General features: G+C 36.5%; 1 protein-coding gene across 2 annotated transcripts in view; it reads left to right on the top strand.

Moving 5' to 3' along the window:
- Positions 1–17952, top strand: part of LOC126361442 (calcium-independent protein kinase C) — a 219019-nt gene that overhangs the window by 174499 nt on the left and 26568 nt on the right. For both annotated transcript variants that reach the window (XM_050007790.1, XM_050007792.1), the window contains exons 11-13: positions 6185–6323; positions 7844–8032; positions 11414–11560. In XM_050007790.1, the coding sequence (XP_049863747.1) occupies positions 6185–6323; positions 7844–8032; positions 11414–11560 (475 nt within the window). The remainder of the gene's footprint in view (positions 1–6184; positions 6324–7843; positions 8033–11413; positions 11561–17952) is intronic.

Below are 17952 nucleotides of genomic sequence, written 5' to 3'. Positions count from 1 at the left end.
CTGTCTAAGAGACTTCCCTTGTTTACAATCACTTCCACAATTCCCATCATAATCATCATAGTGGTTAGTATAAGAGTACTACAATTGCTTGTGGACCATAAGCCCTTCCTGTGCAGATGAGATCTATTACTCCATCACAAACTGAAGGCTTGCAGTCCCTCTGATGTGAATCTTTATTAATTTCTGTCTTCCTGTTTCTGACTGTCTTGCACACAGGTGCTTTGTGTAATTCCTGTGGCCACGAATGCAAAAAAAGGCTTCCATTCTTTCATTAGCTAGCTTTTGAATCACAGCAGGCTCATCATCAGATGGTGGGCATTTACAAAGATTTAATTATTTATTTGGCCAAGCCAGTAGATGTGATCATGGTGATGTTATGAAGTTCCTGAAGTTACAAGGGTGGCACTTTAAAACTATTCAGTACACACCAGCACAGAAAGTGCCACTTGTGTACAAGCTGTTGAAAGGTGAACATTTGTACAATGTTAAACCAAGTGCATCTAAGTGCTGTGTTTTCCACTTTTGTGTGCAATGGATAACTTTAAAGTACTGTAGTTACTTTCTCAGAAATTACATAATATTGCCAAAACACTACGGACCAGCTTTACCTGGTATAAAATGAAGATCCTGTAAATAACAGTCATCTGATGATGAGATTGCTGTGGCTCAAAACCTAGCTACTGGAAGAAAAGAAGTCTTTCTTTTAAAAAATATTAGAGAGTGACTGGTTGCAATGTCAACACAAAGCATCAGATATTTTAACCACAGTTGTAACAGTTAAGCTAAATTTGCCTCTGACTTTTCTTCACTTCCACCTCCTTTCCTGTTTCAGTTCCATTCTGTATGTTGTTCGAACTTCCCCACTTCTACCAGACCTTATTTTATTTATTACATTAATTCTTTTACTGTACTTTATACTCCTTAAGTTACTGTTTCTTCCTCCCTTGCTCTGAGTCCATTTGCATTTTTGCTGGGCCAGTACTCACTGTTGACATCCTCCCCTCCTTTGTGTGCAACATGGTCTTTGCCTGCAATAATCTCCAAGATCTATTCCTGCTTTCCAGTACTCCTGCCATGATCTCATAAGTTTCCCCACAGCAGGGAAACTTCTGTCACCTTCCCTGTTCTCAGCTTTGTTTTGTCAACCTAAAACCCCCTTTCCATTAAAGTGTGGCTGTATTCAAATATGTAAACTGTCCTCTCCTCTCTGAAGTTGCATAAGAGTATGGAAAACCAGAAGTCAAACAGTAATCATTGCTTTTTAATTGCCAGTTTACTCCTCATCAGTTAATCTTGAAGACAAATTATGTTTATTTTAAACTTCCTGTAAGATTAAAACCGTGTGCCAGTCAAGACTCGAACTCAACACCTGTGCCTTTTGTGGGCAAATGCTCTACCATCTAAGCTATCCAAGCACAATCACAACCCATCCTCACAGCTTTAATTCTGCCAGTACCTCATCTCCTACCTTCCAAACTTCACAGAAGCCCTTCTGCGAACCAGAACTAGCACTCGTGGAAGAAAAGATATCACAGAGTCGTGGCTTAGCCACAGCCTGGGGATTGTTTCCAGAAAGAAATTTTTCACTCTGCAGCACAATGTGTGCTGATATGAAACTTCCTGGCAGATTAAAATTGTGTGCAGGACTGAGACTCGAACTCGGGAACTTTACGTTTCATGGGCAAGTGCTCTACCATCTGAGCTACCCAAGCACAACTCACGAACCATCCTCACAGCTTTAATTCTGCCAGTACCTCGTTCCACATTGCCCTTGATTTCAGAATGACATTCCATGATCTGCTTGATATTGGGACCAATAATTTTGTGGCCTCTACAGGTAGCACTGCATACTCCTGCAGAAACATTGGTCCTGCACAGGCCTCTGAAACTTGGCTGAGGAAATAAGTTCTGGTAGGAAGGGAATTATTAGATTGCACATCTCAGGTGACACCCCCTCCTCCCTGGCAAAGCAAATAAAGTTGATAAGGCTAGCCTTGCATGTTGTTGTTGTGGTCTTCAGTCCTGAGACTGGTTTGATGCAGCTCTCCATGCTACTCTACCCTGTGCAAGCTTCTTCATCTCCCAGTACTGCAACCTACATCCTTCTGAATCTGCTTAGTGTATTCATCTCTTAGTCTCCCTCTATGATTTTTACCCTCCACACTGCCCTCCAATGCTAAATTTGTGATCCCTTGATGCCTCAGAACATGTCCTACCAACCGGTCCCTTCTTCTTGTCAAGTTGTGCCACAAACTCCTCTTCTCCCCAATTCTATTCAATACCTCCTCATTAGTTATATGATCTACCCATCTAATCTTCAGCATTCTTCTGTAATACCACATTTCGAAAGCTTCTATTCTCTTCTTGTCCAAACTATTTATCGTCCATGTTCCACTTCCATACATGGCTACACTCCATACAACTACTTTCAGAAATGACTTCTTGACGCTTAAATCTATACTCGATGTTAACAAATTTCTCTTCTTCAGAAATGCTTTCCTTGCCATTGACAGTCTATATTTTATATCCTCTCTACTTTGACCATCATCAGTTATTTTGCTCCAGAAACAGCAAAACTCCTTTACTACTTTAAGTGTCTCAGTTCCTAATCTAATTCCCACAGCATCAGCCGACTACATTCGGCTACATTCCATTATCCTCGTTTTGCTTTTGTTGATGTTCATCTTATATCCTCCTTTCAAGACACTATCCATACCGTTCAATTGCTCTTCCAGGTCCTTTGCTGTCTCTAACAGAATTACAATGTCATCAGTGAACCTCAAAGTTTTTATTTCTTCTCCCTGGATTTTAATACCTACTCCAAATTTTTCTTTTGTTTCCTTTACTGCTTGCTCAATATACAGACATCGGGGAGAGGCAACAACCCTGTCTCACTCCCTTCCCAACCAATGCTTCCCCTTCATGCCCCTCAACTCTTATAACTGCCATCTGGTTTCTGTACAAATTGTAAATAGCCTTTCACTCCCTGTATTTTATCCCTGCCACCTTTAGAGTTTGAAAGAGAGTATTCCAGTAAACATTGTCAAAAGCTTTCTCTAAGTCTACAAATGCTAGAAACATAGGTTTGCCTTTCTTAATCTTTCCTACCTCTGCTCACTTCAATTCAGTGAGGGATAAAGTCCACAAGTATCTTCAGATGTGCAACATCCACCTTAAGCCACTCATTGATGATTTGATCCTGTAGAACCACCAAATTGCAGGGATGTTGTTTGTTATGTTTCATTTGCTGTTCCAAATAGTCCCAGACATTTCTGTGGCATTAAGATTGAGTGATTTATTGGTCTGGTTGATGCAGAACAGAGTGGTTGAATGTTTGTCAAACCAAGAATGTATGCATGCAGATCTGTGAACACAGATGTTATCATGTTGGTAGATGTGAGTGTCTACTGTGTACTCACCATGAAGATAAGCAACAATTGGTCAACAATTATGTTAAAATGAATATCCCCCTTCATGCTCGTAGTGACTTGAGCGAGTGGTCTCAAGTCATTGTACAACAAACACGTTCACTGTGGATTAAACACCCCCTTGCGCTGTTGGTGCACTCAACACCTTGCATCATTTGGTTAGGATCTTTTTATGACCATTATTCTTAATCCATATGTTGTGGTTGTGAGTGGTACACCATTCACTGTAGACAAGTTGAATGTTCCATGTTGGTGCACCCAATACCAATCGCCATACCTTGTGCCAATGCTCTGAATTAATTCCAAACCTCTTCGCAGTGTCTGATGGAGTGAGAGCATGTAACATGGTTGATAATGATCCATCTGTCAGATGTGGCTGTTAAGTTCAGTGGCCATCTTGGTGCTATTTGAAATGACTAGGCTATGTGCCAGAATAGGGTTTGACCATCTCCCTTCTTTCATTATCATACAACACAAATATGAGACCACATTGTATACTTATCCAACCTATCCCTGAGGGATGTGTCTTTCTTTCTGTCTTTCTGTGACAACCAAGTGGAGTAATGGTTGTTAAAATAGTTTTCTCTAGTGAATTCCACTGGAAATATACCACTGATGGTAAGAACATCTCGGTTTTACATTCAGAAAGAAAAATGCTGGCTCATTGTTTCCATTCTCAAATATCAGATTTCATGGGTAAGAATTTGATGGTTCAAAGTGAGATTAAACATAAAAATGATCTACCTACATGGTGCTGTGGCTTGGCATTATTGATTAATAGTGGCTTGGCATTATTGATTAATAGTGACCTTCCAGGTGTTCAGCACAATATTTCAATGACCAACCTACCCATATCCTTCAGGTCCCGTTAGTTTTGTTATTATGTGGACTTGCTGCCTGGACTCCAACCAGACCAGGCAGCAAGTTCACATAATAGCAACACTTCCAGCACCTGAAGAAGATGGTTGTGAAAGAAATGGAAACCAACTGGACACCTGGAACCTCGCTGTTAATTTGCTGTGACTTTGTTCCTTGCATTTCATCAAAGCATTTGCAATGTAATTTCCAAGATAATATTTTTAACTTGTTATTGTAGATGTCATCAGATAGATGAATTCCAGACTTTGGTTTGAAATATCACTGCATTTGTTTCCCACAGATGCATGTGTTAAATGATATTTTCACAGCTTTTAATTAACTATTTTTGTAAATCATGCTGAAGAATCCTATGGTCATATTTAACTCTCATTTGGAAAAGCCCAGGAAAACTGTCTTCAGAATGTTTATGCTCTGGGTATGTAAAAGTAGCACTACATAATGAGTACAAGTCTGTCTGAATTTCATTTCTTCCTGAGGATAGCTAGTAGAATTTCTGGGCCTACATTTGTACTTGTGTACAGCTCATTACATACTGTTAAGTGTTTTTTACATTGTATTAATGAAAGAAAACACTTTTTGGCTTTGTCTCATGAACTTTGTTATTATTGTATGGCCTAGGTTTTGGCTTATGAACCCATTTTCTAGTACATAAGTGAGCCAGACGATGAGAACCAATCAAAATAAACATGTCAACATTTTTAAATCTATTGATTTTTGACATAAACTGAAAAAATTATCCCTGTTGAAATATGGATTTACAAAATTCATTAGGACAGCACTCACAAAATACTTTAGTACAGCATTTACAGCAACTATGACTAGATATACATCTGAGTAGAGCTATGCATAAGTATGGAAGTTTCTGTTATGTGAATGGACATATGAAAGTTTTTTCCTTCTATGCAAGACTTGCAATATTGTCTGAAAGGGTTGACTAACAGTACTGAGTTTGTTCATTCAATAATAAACGTGGGGACACAAATAACTGTTTCTTAATTCCTAAAATTTCTAACTGAGCTTTGCACCCTGTCCTTCTATATGTAAGACTTCTACATCTATTATGTATGTGGTATTCATTTATGCAATGTTCAGCAAAGGCTGGATCTGACTTCTTTAATATCTAAATTCTATGGTGTTCTAAGAGCCTAGTGCAAATTTATATGCCAGTCCATCCGATATAGCAATTATTATGCTCTCAGCGGATGATCTTTTTTAAACCCCACTTTTCATAATGTCTGATTGTTTATCTTTTGAATTAAAGAGATATCTACCTACTATCTGTGGACATAGAGAAGCACAGAGAAACCTTTTCTTTTCAAAAGCTGCTTATCCTATCTGAAGCTTTGCCTGTAAAAGGTAAACTGCAACATTTCCTCTTTGGTCTATATCTCTTGTTCACTAGGTACAGTAGGAACCTGGCATGCTTTTCCACTTTTTTATTGCAAATTTTGTCAATAATGTTAGAATCAGATTCAGTATTTGTGGCTATTGTTTTTACTGTTGAGTTCCTAGTCATAGTCTTATTGGGACATGGATATAGAAAGAAGATGGTGGATCATATGGTGTAACGCTGCAAGTTTGTAGGCTGTAGGATGCTGAGAGGAAACTGATATGTATGTGTTAGTAGAGGAATCTTTTCAGTAAATTTTAAATTTATGGTTGCTATTTCCTATTTGTAAGCAGATATCTACTGAATTAATGCTGTACCCTCTAACTCCATACTGACCTTTATACTGCTATGCCATTCAGTCATATTTGCCATGAACTTCTGGAGTTTTCTACTGGAGCCGAACCTTTTGGGTATATTGGACATATAACATTAACAGAGTTATAAGTTCTCATTTCAAATTTTTAATTAATGGTTACATCCTTTTCAGGGATCTGAAGTTAGACAACATCCTTCTTGACCATGAAGGTCATTGCAAGCTTGCTGATTTTGGAATGTGCAAAGAAAATATTAAAGATGGTGCAACCACAACAACATTTTGTGGGACACCAGATTACATAGCTCCAGAGGTAAGGTACAACTTGTTAAAAAAAAAACTCTGTACATTATATGTTTCCTGAATGAACAAACAAAATACAGGAGAGATGATACTAATATCTGTTGGTAGCTCACTTGTGTAATTATTATTCCATGTAATGAAACATTTTAATTTAGACTAATTTTAAACTATATTTGTGATATTTGTGTTATTTCTATTTATACTCTTTGATTGTTGGAAAGCAGATGTTCCTTGGACATATCCATAATGCAGGGTGTATCAAAAAGTATCATCCAATTTTTAAAAAAATCATAACTATTATGTTATTTGAGATATGTGCATGAACAAGGTACTGTTGGAAAGAGAAAATTCTCGAGTTTTACATGGTTCCTACATTTTGTGGAGTGTGGGTCAGTAATAACTATTCAGTGTGACTTTTGTACTAGGTATGGTGTGGATCCTCCTACAGCACAGAGCATTAGATGACTGCATGAACAATTCCGAGAAATAGGTTGTCTGTGTAAAGGCAAATCACCGAGCTTTCCCCAAGTGTCTGACACAGATGTCAAATGCATTCACCATAGTTTCACAAGGAGTCTGCAAAAATCTGTTCGCCATACAGCTCGACAGTTCAACATGCCCCCGATGTCCATCTGGCATGAGTTGCATCGACGTTTACTCATGAGACCCTACCAAATTCAGCTACTGCAAGCTCTTCATGAAGGTGATTTTTAAATCAAAGGATTACTGAATGATGGATCGGTCACACTGGACCAAATTATTCAGCCTTACATTACTGGCCTCCAAGGTCACCAGACGTGACTGTATACAATTATTTCTTGTATGGGCTTGTAAAAGACTCTATTTATGGCCTATGTTACCAACAACAATGAATGAACTGGGAGATGAAGAAGCTTGCATGGGATAGAGTAGCATGGAGAGCTGCAGCAAACCAGTCTCAGGACTGAAGACCACCTCCACAACAACAACAACAACAGTTTCAGAAATACTGATGTGCCAAATTGGATGATTCTTTTTGATACAACCTGTATATTTGAACTGCTGCTGTATTATTACAGAGCTGCTAAATAATTAAGAACTGTTCAGTTTATGCTGTGAAATTGTTAATAGTCATGACTGCATCCTTTCAAGTTTTGCTCTACAAATCTGTTGAATTTAACAAATATTTAAAATAGCATTGCATTTCTATTGAAATAAGTACATAAATAAAAAAGAAAGGATTCTCTGATCAAAAAAGTTAAACAACAACTCTGAGATTAACTAGCAAAAAATTTAGTAGACACATAGTATGCACAAAATGCACAAATAATGGATGTTTGAAATAAAACTAGTGATATAAACGGAACATTAATGAATATTTAAAAGAAGACCAGTGAAAAATACGAATGAGAAACTTAACTGTTTTCTGATTAGAAATTTTAAGAGTTCTGTTTTACTTTTTTCAACAAATGATAAATAAATATGAAGAGAAAACAAGTTTAACAATGTAGATGGACAACTTGAACACAATTCTTTTTATATATTTGACAGATTCTGCAAGAACTTGATTATGGACCCAGTGTGGACTGGTGGGCTCTTGGTGTTTTGATGTATGAAATGATGGCGGGGCAGCCACCATTTGAAGCAGATAATGAAGATGATCTTTTTGAGTCAATTCTGCATGATGATGTTTTATATCCTGTGTGGCTCAGCAAAGAAGCAGTTTCAATATTAAAGGGAGTACGTATTAGACATAAGACAAACACCAGTTATAAGTTTATCCTTATATTATTACGATAGTTCCCTTCTCCTTAGTTACAAACTGTTATTTTGCTTGTACTGCAATGTGTTGATTAGGATGCACTTTCATACAAAATTTGACCATTTTAGTATATCATGTATCCTTCTCATATATATTTTAGCAGACAGACAAGTTAATGTACTGGTATATTGACTGTGGTGGAGATTTTGCTTTACTTGATTATTTGTCTTTATCTTGAGTTGCAGCAGCTGTAACATTCTTACCGAATGAGGTAGCCGAGTGGTTAGCACACTGGTCTTGCATTTGGGAGGATGACTGTTTAAATCCACGTCTGTCCACCCTGATTTAGGTTCTTCTTAATTTCCCTAAATCACTTGAGGTAAATGCTGGGCTGGTTCCTTAAAAAGGGCACAGTCACTTTCCTTCTCCATCCTTCCCCAATCTGAGCCTGTGCTCTCTCTCTAATGACCTTGTCGTCAATAGGATGTTAAACACTAATCTTCTCCTCCCTCCTACTATAACATTCTTACTTCTTCAGTCTTACAAGTTGAGAGGCCATGAGTCTATAATTTTAAAAGCAATTGTAACTGCTTCCTTCTTGAAATAGTAAAATTGTTTCATATAATCTAATTTTCAGTTAATCTTTGAAATAAAAAAGTCAAGTACTAGAAAAGGCCATTTACAACATAGAGAAAGATCAGTTTCTCCCCAGTTGTCACACAAGTACTGTTAGACACACTTTTTTTCAGTATCATATACTTTATTCAGTTAATACTTCTTATTATTTGCACCAGACTACATTCTCCTTCCAACAAGTACATACAGACTTGAGTGTAGATTCTTCTGTTGCAGTTTATATAGTGAAAGTGTTCAAGTTGTTGCATATGTCAGTATGCATGACCACTCAAAATTTTAACTGCAGTACAGACAGGTATTAGAAAATCTCAAAGACTGTTGGCTGTGTGATAGAGATTCTGTGAGAAGAAAGGCAGTTGGAATTTGATATTGAGGTAGCCATGGTGATGATAAAAGAATAGAAAAAGCTTTGATCTCCTCTTTATTGCAATGATAGTTTGTATAAGAGTAGTTTATTCCATAGACAAATGGCTGAAATGGTTAAGTACTTAAAGGCAGATTTAAAGCTGTACACAGTTAGAAATAATATGATGGATGTATTAAATCTTGTAATGCAGTTATGGAATTACGGTACATAGTTGGTATGTAATGAGAGGCGGTGAGGACACCAATGACTCAAGAACCAGATGTTCAAAAAATTACACCAATGCATCACTTTGAAATTAATTTAACATACCAGTACTTGTCTTGCATAACAACTTCTCATGTGGAGAAATAATGTGTTACACTTCTTAGAAGCAATTGTTAATTATGTGTTTGATCAGACACAGCAGTATTAGTTTAGTTTCTTACATGTAAGCATCAATAAGAGCACCTTCTGGGCATGATTGTAATATGGGAGAGATGCGCCCCAGCACACTATGACAAAATTTAGGAATAATCCTAGCCCTTCTGTTGCTAGGTTGCAAGCACCACCTTGGCACCCTTAGCTGATGTTGAAGTTAGGTTGACAAGCTAATCCAGCATGAGGATTCAAAACTTTATTGTGATATCAGTTTTGCTTCAGGAAACATGTGTGCAATCTTCAGTTTGCAGATAAGATAGAAAGGGAGGAGGGGGTACGGGAGGCAGGGGGCAGGACAGACAGGGATGAGAAAACCTAGAATAGCAACACTGAAACATATAATTTCTCATTCAAATTTAAAGATAACAAAAATATGTAAAGAAAATCTATTTTCTGGGCTTTACTATTTACAAAATCCTTGACAGTGTCATCAATTTCAATTAAACTTAAAGGAGTGCTCAGTTAAACATAAAACTCACAAGTGTTTAGAAACATGTCACTCAAATAAAACAGATTTGTTGTCCATGTTTGTAAGTATAATAAAATAAGTAGTATAGTAGCTCTGAGTACAAAATAATAACTGGGTTAGCGATCAGTTATGCGCTCAGCCTCTGACGTCCCCTGGAGCTGACATACAGATGCGGTGTGCCCCATGCACAGCCATGTAGGGCTGCCTCTGCCAAAATTTTCACTGTGATTGTTAATAAGAGCTTAACTTGTGTGCATAGTTGATAATATAAGACTATTGACATCTTTTCAGAGACTGGAAATTTCTATGAAATTCAATTTGCCGCAGATTTATTATGTAGCAATATGTGTCTGAGTGCTAGTTGGTATCAACAAAATAAAATGTTAATAAATAAAGAAAAAATTGTGTTCATGAATTTTGATTCTTTCCCACTTCTACAAGTATTTGATACAATATCAAGTCATTACTGAAATCAATTACTGGTATTAAAGTTACAGTAATATGGCTACAAAGCAACTTAAAATAGTAGTGTTATGTGTGAGCTCTTGAAGCAAAGCTTTCAAAAGCTTGTTGCACTCTTTGTACACTAAGCTAAAGTGCAAGCTGGTCAGCTATCTGCAATTTTAATAAACTTCAGTCATTTAGACCACACTTCATTCTGTTGGGGTTGGGGGGGGGGAGAGCACTTCTGGCATTTTCATAAATGACTCTGTCCTTTTTGCAAATGAGTATCTTTTGAATAGAACTGGTAACTGTGATGAAAATAAGCATGTCTAAGGCCACAATACACCTGTATTATTCACATGGCATTTCAAAAGCTTTGCTAGTCATTTAAAACAGCGTTGGTATCAAAATTCCTTTAAAAATAACCTTAAGTTGTTTTAGTAGGAGCATTGAACATTGCTTTTACTCAGTAAAATAATTCTTGAATTACAAAACACAGAATTTTTAAATTCTAATTATGGCACATTTATACCATTTAAATCATGCTGTTTATAATTTATGTATACAATTTATTTTTGCAATTTGATTTCTCTAATATCCACTGCACTAATAAAGTGATTGTTAATATTATCTTTAGTCATTTCTAACTTTACTGGCTAGATCTGTAAGAAGGTAGAACTCATATTCTTAAAAATATTCATTGATTATTTTTTTCACATTTTACAATCCCTAATTTCCTTCAATGGATTACTGACTCAGTAATGGATGTCATGTGAAAGCTTGCTGGAGTGCCAGATGCTTGATCAATCTGAACTCACAGATTTCAACTATTTCATGCTTGCTTTTGTAGTATTGACATTATATTCTCAATGGAATATTCCATCCTGTGTGTTACAATATGCTAAACAGAAGAAAGTGCACAAATGGAGTTGGTTTAACTTATGTCACACACTCTGATATTGCAGAAATCAGTATCATGTGTAAGTAGAATGTTTCCTTGTAAGTGGACTTTAATTTGTTTCACAGTTCATGACCAAGAATCCTGCCAAACGGTTGGGGTGTGTGGTTGCGCAAGGCACAGAAGCTGCTATTCGCGTTCATCCCTTTTTCCGTGACATGGACTGGGAAGCACTTGAAGCACGGAGAGTGAAGCCACCCTTTAAACCAAAGATAGTGAGTGATATTTTTTAAACTCTTGCATGTCATAATATAACATTCATACTATTACATATATCTTCATTTTAATTAACAAGCAAAATAATAAATGCAACTTAGGTATTATGTTACACAATTCATTAATTACTGAGAGAAGGAGCAAAGGAAGCTAGTTCATTGTTAGCAATGAAACATTTCCAGTTATAATCCCATTTGTGTATGTGATAAAATCCAAATGTTGCTACTAGCATATTGCAGTAAAGTTCCAATCATATAAAAAGACTGAAAAATCCAACAGAACAGCAGATGGGGCTACTGCAGAACACTAATAGGAAATAAACAGTGACCCACATCAGGAACAAATGGAGCGCTTTGTCATTGTTGGTGGTTTTCCTGGTGAAAGATTCAATTACAATGCCTATCTGATGTATTCACCAATCACCTCATACTCAAATCATGTTAGGGGCATATTCTATTCAAACAGAAGCACTAACACTAGTGAAAGCAGCTACTTGCACTTATGTTTCTTGGCTAAGGCAAAAATTGAGTCACACTACAGTACTGCTATTATCTTGATACCACCACATACCAAACATAAGATGTTGCAAGAAGCAAGAAATTACGGAGATTGGACTTGGATAAATTAAAGGAAACAGGGGTTGTTGGAAGTTTCAGAAAGAGTGTTAGGTGACATTGGACTGAAACAGGGGAAAAGAATATCTCAGAAGAAGAGTGGGTATCTTTGAGAGATGAAATAGGGAAGGTAGCAGAAGATCACATAGCTAAAAAGACAGAACCTAATAAAAATCCCTGGATAACACAAGAGTTAGTGAATTTAATTAATAAAAGGAGAAAATATAAACTACAGCAAATAAAGCAGGTGCAAGGGAATACAGCCATCTAAATAAAAAGCGAGACTGACACAAAGTGCAAAACAGCTAGCAGAAATGGCTAGGGGACAAATGCACAGCTAGGGAAATATATATGCTGCCTAAAAGAAAATTAAAGACATATTTGGAACAAGAGAAGCAGCTTTTTTAAGTATATGAAGAACTACTAAGGAAAAAGAGGAAAGCTGAAATGTGGAAGGAGAATATAGAGGGTCTATATAAGGATAACAGACTTGAGGATTATAGAAAAAGAAGAAGGCAGAGGTGAGGAAGAAGTGGGGGATATAATGCTGTGAGAAGAATTTGGCAGAGCACTAAAAGAACCAAGGTGAAACCACATCCATGGAGTAGATGACATTTCCTCAGATTTATCAATATCCTGTGAAGGGCCAGCCATGAGAAATTACTCCACTTGATGTGCAAGATATGTGAATCAGGGGAAATATCTTCAGACTTCAGGAAGTCAGTAATAATTCAAGTTCCAAAGAAGGCAGGTGCTGATAGGTGTGAATACTATTGAATCATCAGTTTAATAAGTCATAGTTGCAAAATATTGACACAAATTATTCACAGAAGACTGGAAGAATTGGTAGAAGCTAACCTGTGGGAAGATCAGTTTAGGTTCCAGAGAAATGTAGAAACATGTGAGACAATACTGACGCTATGACTTATCTTAGTCAGGGTGTATCTGACCCGGAACAACCGGGAGACCCGGGAAAAACCCAGGAATTTTTTCATCCGGGAGAAGACCCAGAAAAACCTGGGAACTTTTTATAATTCCAGGAATTTTTCATTGTTTTAGTTTACTGTTAAATTTTTGTAATTTTGACTGGTAAGAACAGATACTCTAACAAAGGATATAACTGCATCCCGCTACTGCAGAATAACACTTCAACAATAAAACATAAACGAGAGAAAAAAACAAAAATAACAATGACACACATTGCTCATGCAAGTGTGTGCCAACAGCAAAATATGTCAAAGGCCTTAGGAAGACTATGCAATCCTCCATAAGAACAAATTGCCTCCGATGAGCATGAAATCACAGCTGTTTACATTAGATTCGTTTTAGCAGTTACGAGCAGGCTCATGCATATGCGCAATTGAGTCACATATGAGTAGTAGATTTTCCCGCTTCTGGCTATAAGAATGTGGCTGTTCGCTGTGCAAGCAGCTAGATGCTGCCGGGAATAGGGAGGTGCCAAATTCATATTCTTGAGGGAAAAAAACTTGTTTCACAAAGCGCTTAGCATCCAGCAAACATTGGTCTATCGACTATTCATATGATTTTGAAACGCATCCCTGTTGGTATTGGAACATTTTTGTAAATATTTTAAGTTGATTTCTGAATGAATCATAAGTTGATTTTTGAATACGTGCATAGTGTACGTGATGTCTCTGTCAGGAGAAATAAACTCTAGAAATAAACTTTCTACACACAAAAGGCAACAGGGCTATATGAGCTGAGTGGAGTAAAGCTGAACAGATGAATGCCAATCGCTGTCTGATTATGTGGTTGATTGGGTTTGCGAATGATCAGCATTGTTATAATTACTAGCAAAATCCATAGATTCAGACTACAAGAATGGAAATAAACAACTAACAGGAATAGCAGGTGAGCAAGATTATGCATTATCTTCTCGATGTATCCAAGAAAGTGAAATTTTGACAGAAATTTTTTGGCCAGATCGCTGCTGGTACACTAGTAAGGTCCAGTTGTACAGTCCCCGATTAGCAGCTGCTTAAGTTCTATTGTGGAAGTAACGTGGCAAACTTGTTTTATGAACATGTAACAATGCCTAAACAGAGAATAATCATGAGATAACTATACCTGTGATTCTGGCAGGGTTAGTGAAGTTAATCGACGAACAAATTTTGACAATGGCAGGAATAGCTACAGAATTGGTGATGACAAAATTGTTTGTTAGAATGAGGAAGGAGAAGAAATGTTGACATCACACAAATTATGGAAGAACAAGACAATTCCAAATTTATATAAAAATTTCATAATACTACTTTTCGATCCCATGCTTAAGAAACTGGTGCATATGAATGAAATGTGAAACTATTTTGTAACATAAAGCTTTTTGCTTTTAGTAGGCCTAATAGGCATTTGATATTGGTACTTCGTGAATTATATTCTGTTGTGTTATAAAAATGATCATTAGTGCCAAAACAGTCTCATTTACTTGGCATGTGTTACAAAATTGGTGCAATATTAGAAAAGTCTATTTTGTTTTATCTAGGAGAGAGTGACAAAATAGACATAATCAGATCCAGAAACCACACCAGTCTTGGGTATTATTTGTACTAACAGCTTTTTCAGTATTAGATAATGACATTTAGATTTTTCATGTAGCAAAATGTATGATGAACTTTGATGAGGTAATAGATTCTTTTGCAGAAACGAAAGCACACCCTGTAAAGCAGTACCAAGATTAGAGAGAGAAAAAAAATTATAGGAGCTAAGGATTGAAGAAATGTGTACTTTCTTGCTTGTCTCTTGTCTTTATTGGTTTTATGTATCCTATATTTAATTTTATGTCACACAAAACAGCAAGTTATTAGCTAATAGGCAATAAAGAGTGCAAATTTTCTGAAGAGTTCTTGTTCTCCCGATTTCAAATAATCTCATTCACTATTAATTCCGAGGTTTTTCGGCAGGCTGTCAAACCGGCTGACTGGGAGCAGGAGAGGCACCACACATTTCAATTTCCACTGTCCTGAATATAATTTGATGGTATCCATCACAAAATATACATGTTTCAATACCACAGAGTGAAATACAATGACATGCGATACAAGAATGCTGTCTGGAGAGACGTGGCACTGCACTTTGGCGCACTTAAGATCAAACAACATGCCTTACATTTCCTCGATCACATATGTTTTTTGTTTCAAACTTTTCAAAAAGATGTGTGCCACAAGATAAACATATTTTTGAAAATTCGATTTTTTTTTCTAGTATTGACCCCGTTAGCAAATATTGTAGATTCGGGGCTGATGCGCAGAGCAGTCTGAGTTATAGTGGGTAGTCTCCACGTGACCCGTGTTTACATTTACTAATTTTCCTGTTTCTCCTTTGTTTACTCTCACATCAAATGAAAACAAAATGGATATGTGTGGCCAGGAGCTATCAAGTTAATTAAAATACATTCACATAATTATGGAAGCTAAAATATGTTATTAGTTTCAGTTTTTATTTTATTTCCACGTTTCTGACAGTCGACCATTAAATGCCTTGCAGAACAGTGAAGTTATTTTTGTCTGTTTGCTAAAGAAATTTTACCTTTATTAACCTTTTCTGCAGAGGCACTCATTGTATTTGAAACAAAAAGTTTAATTCCACAGTAGTTTCTACTGTGTTACTACTACCAGTTTCAACTGTTTGCTGCATTTCAAGTGCACATTTTCATCTTCTAGCTCTATAGTATTATGCCATAATAAAGAACCAAACATGATCTAATACAGCACTGGTGCTCCAAGAAAATTTACATCCCGAAAACCACTCTGAAAAGCTGAATATCAGGTCGAGGTCTACTTCATTGGGAATCTGGTCATACGAATGTGCACTTTAAGTATGCATTTTAAAAGTGCACTTTTTAGTATGGTTCACGAAATACCGATACTCTTGGAGTATCCTCTGATGTCTTGTTTCTTTTATGACATAATGCATGATCTTTCAATGTTGTACATGTACATAAATACAGGCTTCCAACATCATGGTAGCTGTGCAAGCACGGTGTCCCCTGTTATCTGCGCTCTCTGGCAATTATTGAAACAAACCTATTTCTAACAGGTCGCAGGAAAATATTGCAAATGGTGGTTTGAAAAGTAAATATCCTTTTATGTAAGTTGAACTATGTGCGAGAATGTACCATGAACTTCTTAAATCACATAGCATTTGACTCTCATTTAAAAATCAACTTCGATGACGAGCTATTTAGAAGAATTTGTAACACTGAAGATCAGACATTTATGTCATTATTAAAAATTTTACTGGCACATTTGTGTGATATATCTTAAAGTGTAACATGCGCAAAAAAGATCAACATTATATGCTAAAGTTTAGCTTCTCGTGCAGTTTATTAACCTTAGAGACCAATACTATATGTAAAGCTTTGCTGTTCTCGTAGCAACACTGTGTATATTAATTTAAACCATTAACTTTCCCTGCCTGTGTTTTCGTGCTACTTAACAGTGATGTTGCTGTTGGCTGACTACGTCACGTGTCCTATGTTCTGAATATCCACTATCATCAGCTGACAAGATCACATGACATGACAAAAGTGCATCACAATCTCGAATTCAATGATTCGGAAAGTAACATGCTGTGTTTGGTGGAATTCCAATGTATACTTTCGTAATATGAAAATACACAGCATACATGTTGCTGAACAACAAAGACATTTCAAAAACGTGTCTTTTTTCCCTACATTTCTATTTATAAAGTGCCAGGAGATTCAATGCCCATGTATAAAACCATAACCATTCAAAGAATTGATAAGTTTTGCAGGGAAAATATACTGCCACTTAACATGGTAAAAGTGTGTTTTCACCTGGGAGAAAGTGTATTTTTAACTGGGAAATCCGGGAATTTTTTTTCTTTGTCAGCGTGTACACCCTGCTAGTAGATAGGTTTAAGAATGACAATTTTAAGTTTATAGCATTTGTACTTTTAGAGAACACTGTTGACAATGTTCGCTGAACTACAATATTTGAAATTTTTAAATCAGAAAGGTTAAAATACAGGGAGCAAATGGTTATTTACAACTTTTACAGAAACACAGTTATATGAGTCGGAGGAGAGAGCCATAGTCAAGAAGGACTGAGACAGGGTTGTAGCCTGTCCCAAGTGATATTCAGAGTGTATATTCAATATGCTTTGAAGAAAAACAAGGAGATAATTGGAAAGGGTATTAAAGGTCAGGAAGAAGAAATAAAAACTTTGAGGTTTGGCAATGACATTGCAGTCCTATCAGACAGCAAAAGACTTGAAAGAGCAGTTGAACAGAATGGACAGAGTCTTAAAAAGAGGTTATAAGATGAACACTGATAAAAGTAGAACAAGGGTAATGGAATGTAGTCACATTAAATCAGTTATTTCTAATGGCATTAGATTAGGAAATGAGACACTAATAGTAGTGGATGAATTTTGATATTTTGGCAGCAAAATAACTTATGACAGCTGAAGCAGAGAGAATATAAAGTGCAGACTGTCAATAGCAAGAAAAGCATTCCTGAAAAAGAGGAATTTGTTTTGTTAATATGTAATAGGAATTTAAGTGTTACAAATTATTTCCTGGGGGTATTTGTCATGAGTACAAGTATAGCCTTGTATCATAGTGAGACTTGGACAACAAGCATTTCAGACAAGGAAAGAATAAAGACTTTTGAAATGTGGTGCTACAGAAGAATGCTGAAGATTAGATGGATGATCCAATGACCAATGAGGAAGTGCTGAACTGAATTAGGAAAGAAAGGAAACTTATGGCAAAACTTGACTAAAAGAAGGGATAA

The sequence above is a fragment of the Schistocerca gregaria genome, chromosome 1, assembly GCF_023897955.1.
Source record: "Schistocerca gregaria isolate iqSchGreg1 chromosome 1, iqSchGreg1.2, whole genome shotgun sequence".
In the NCBI taxonomy this organism is placed as follows: domain Eukaryota; kingdom Metazoa; phylum Arthropoda; class Insecta; order Orthoptera; family Acrididae; genus Schistocerca; species Schistocerca gregaria.
The sequence above is the reverse complement of the archived record's forward strand: the minus strand, read 5'-3'. Positions and strand labels throughout refer to the sequence as shown.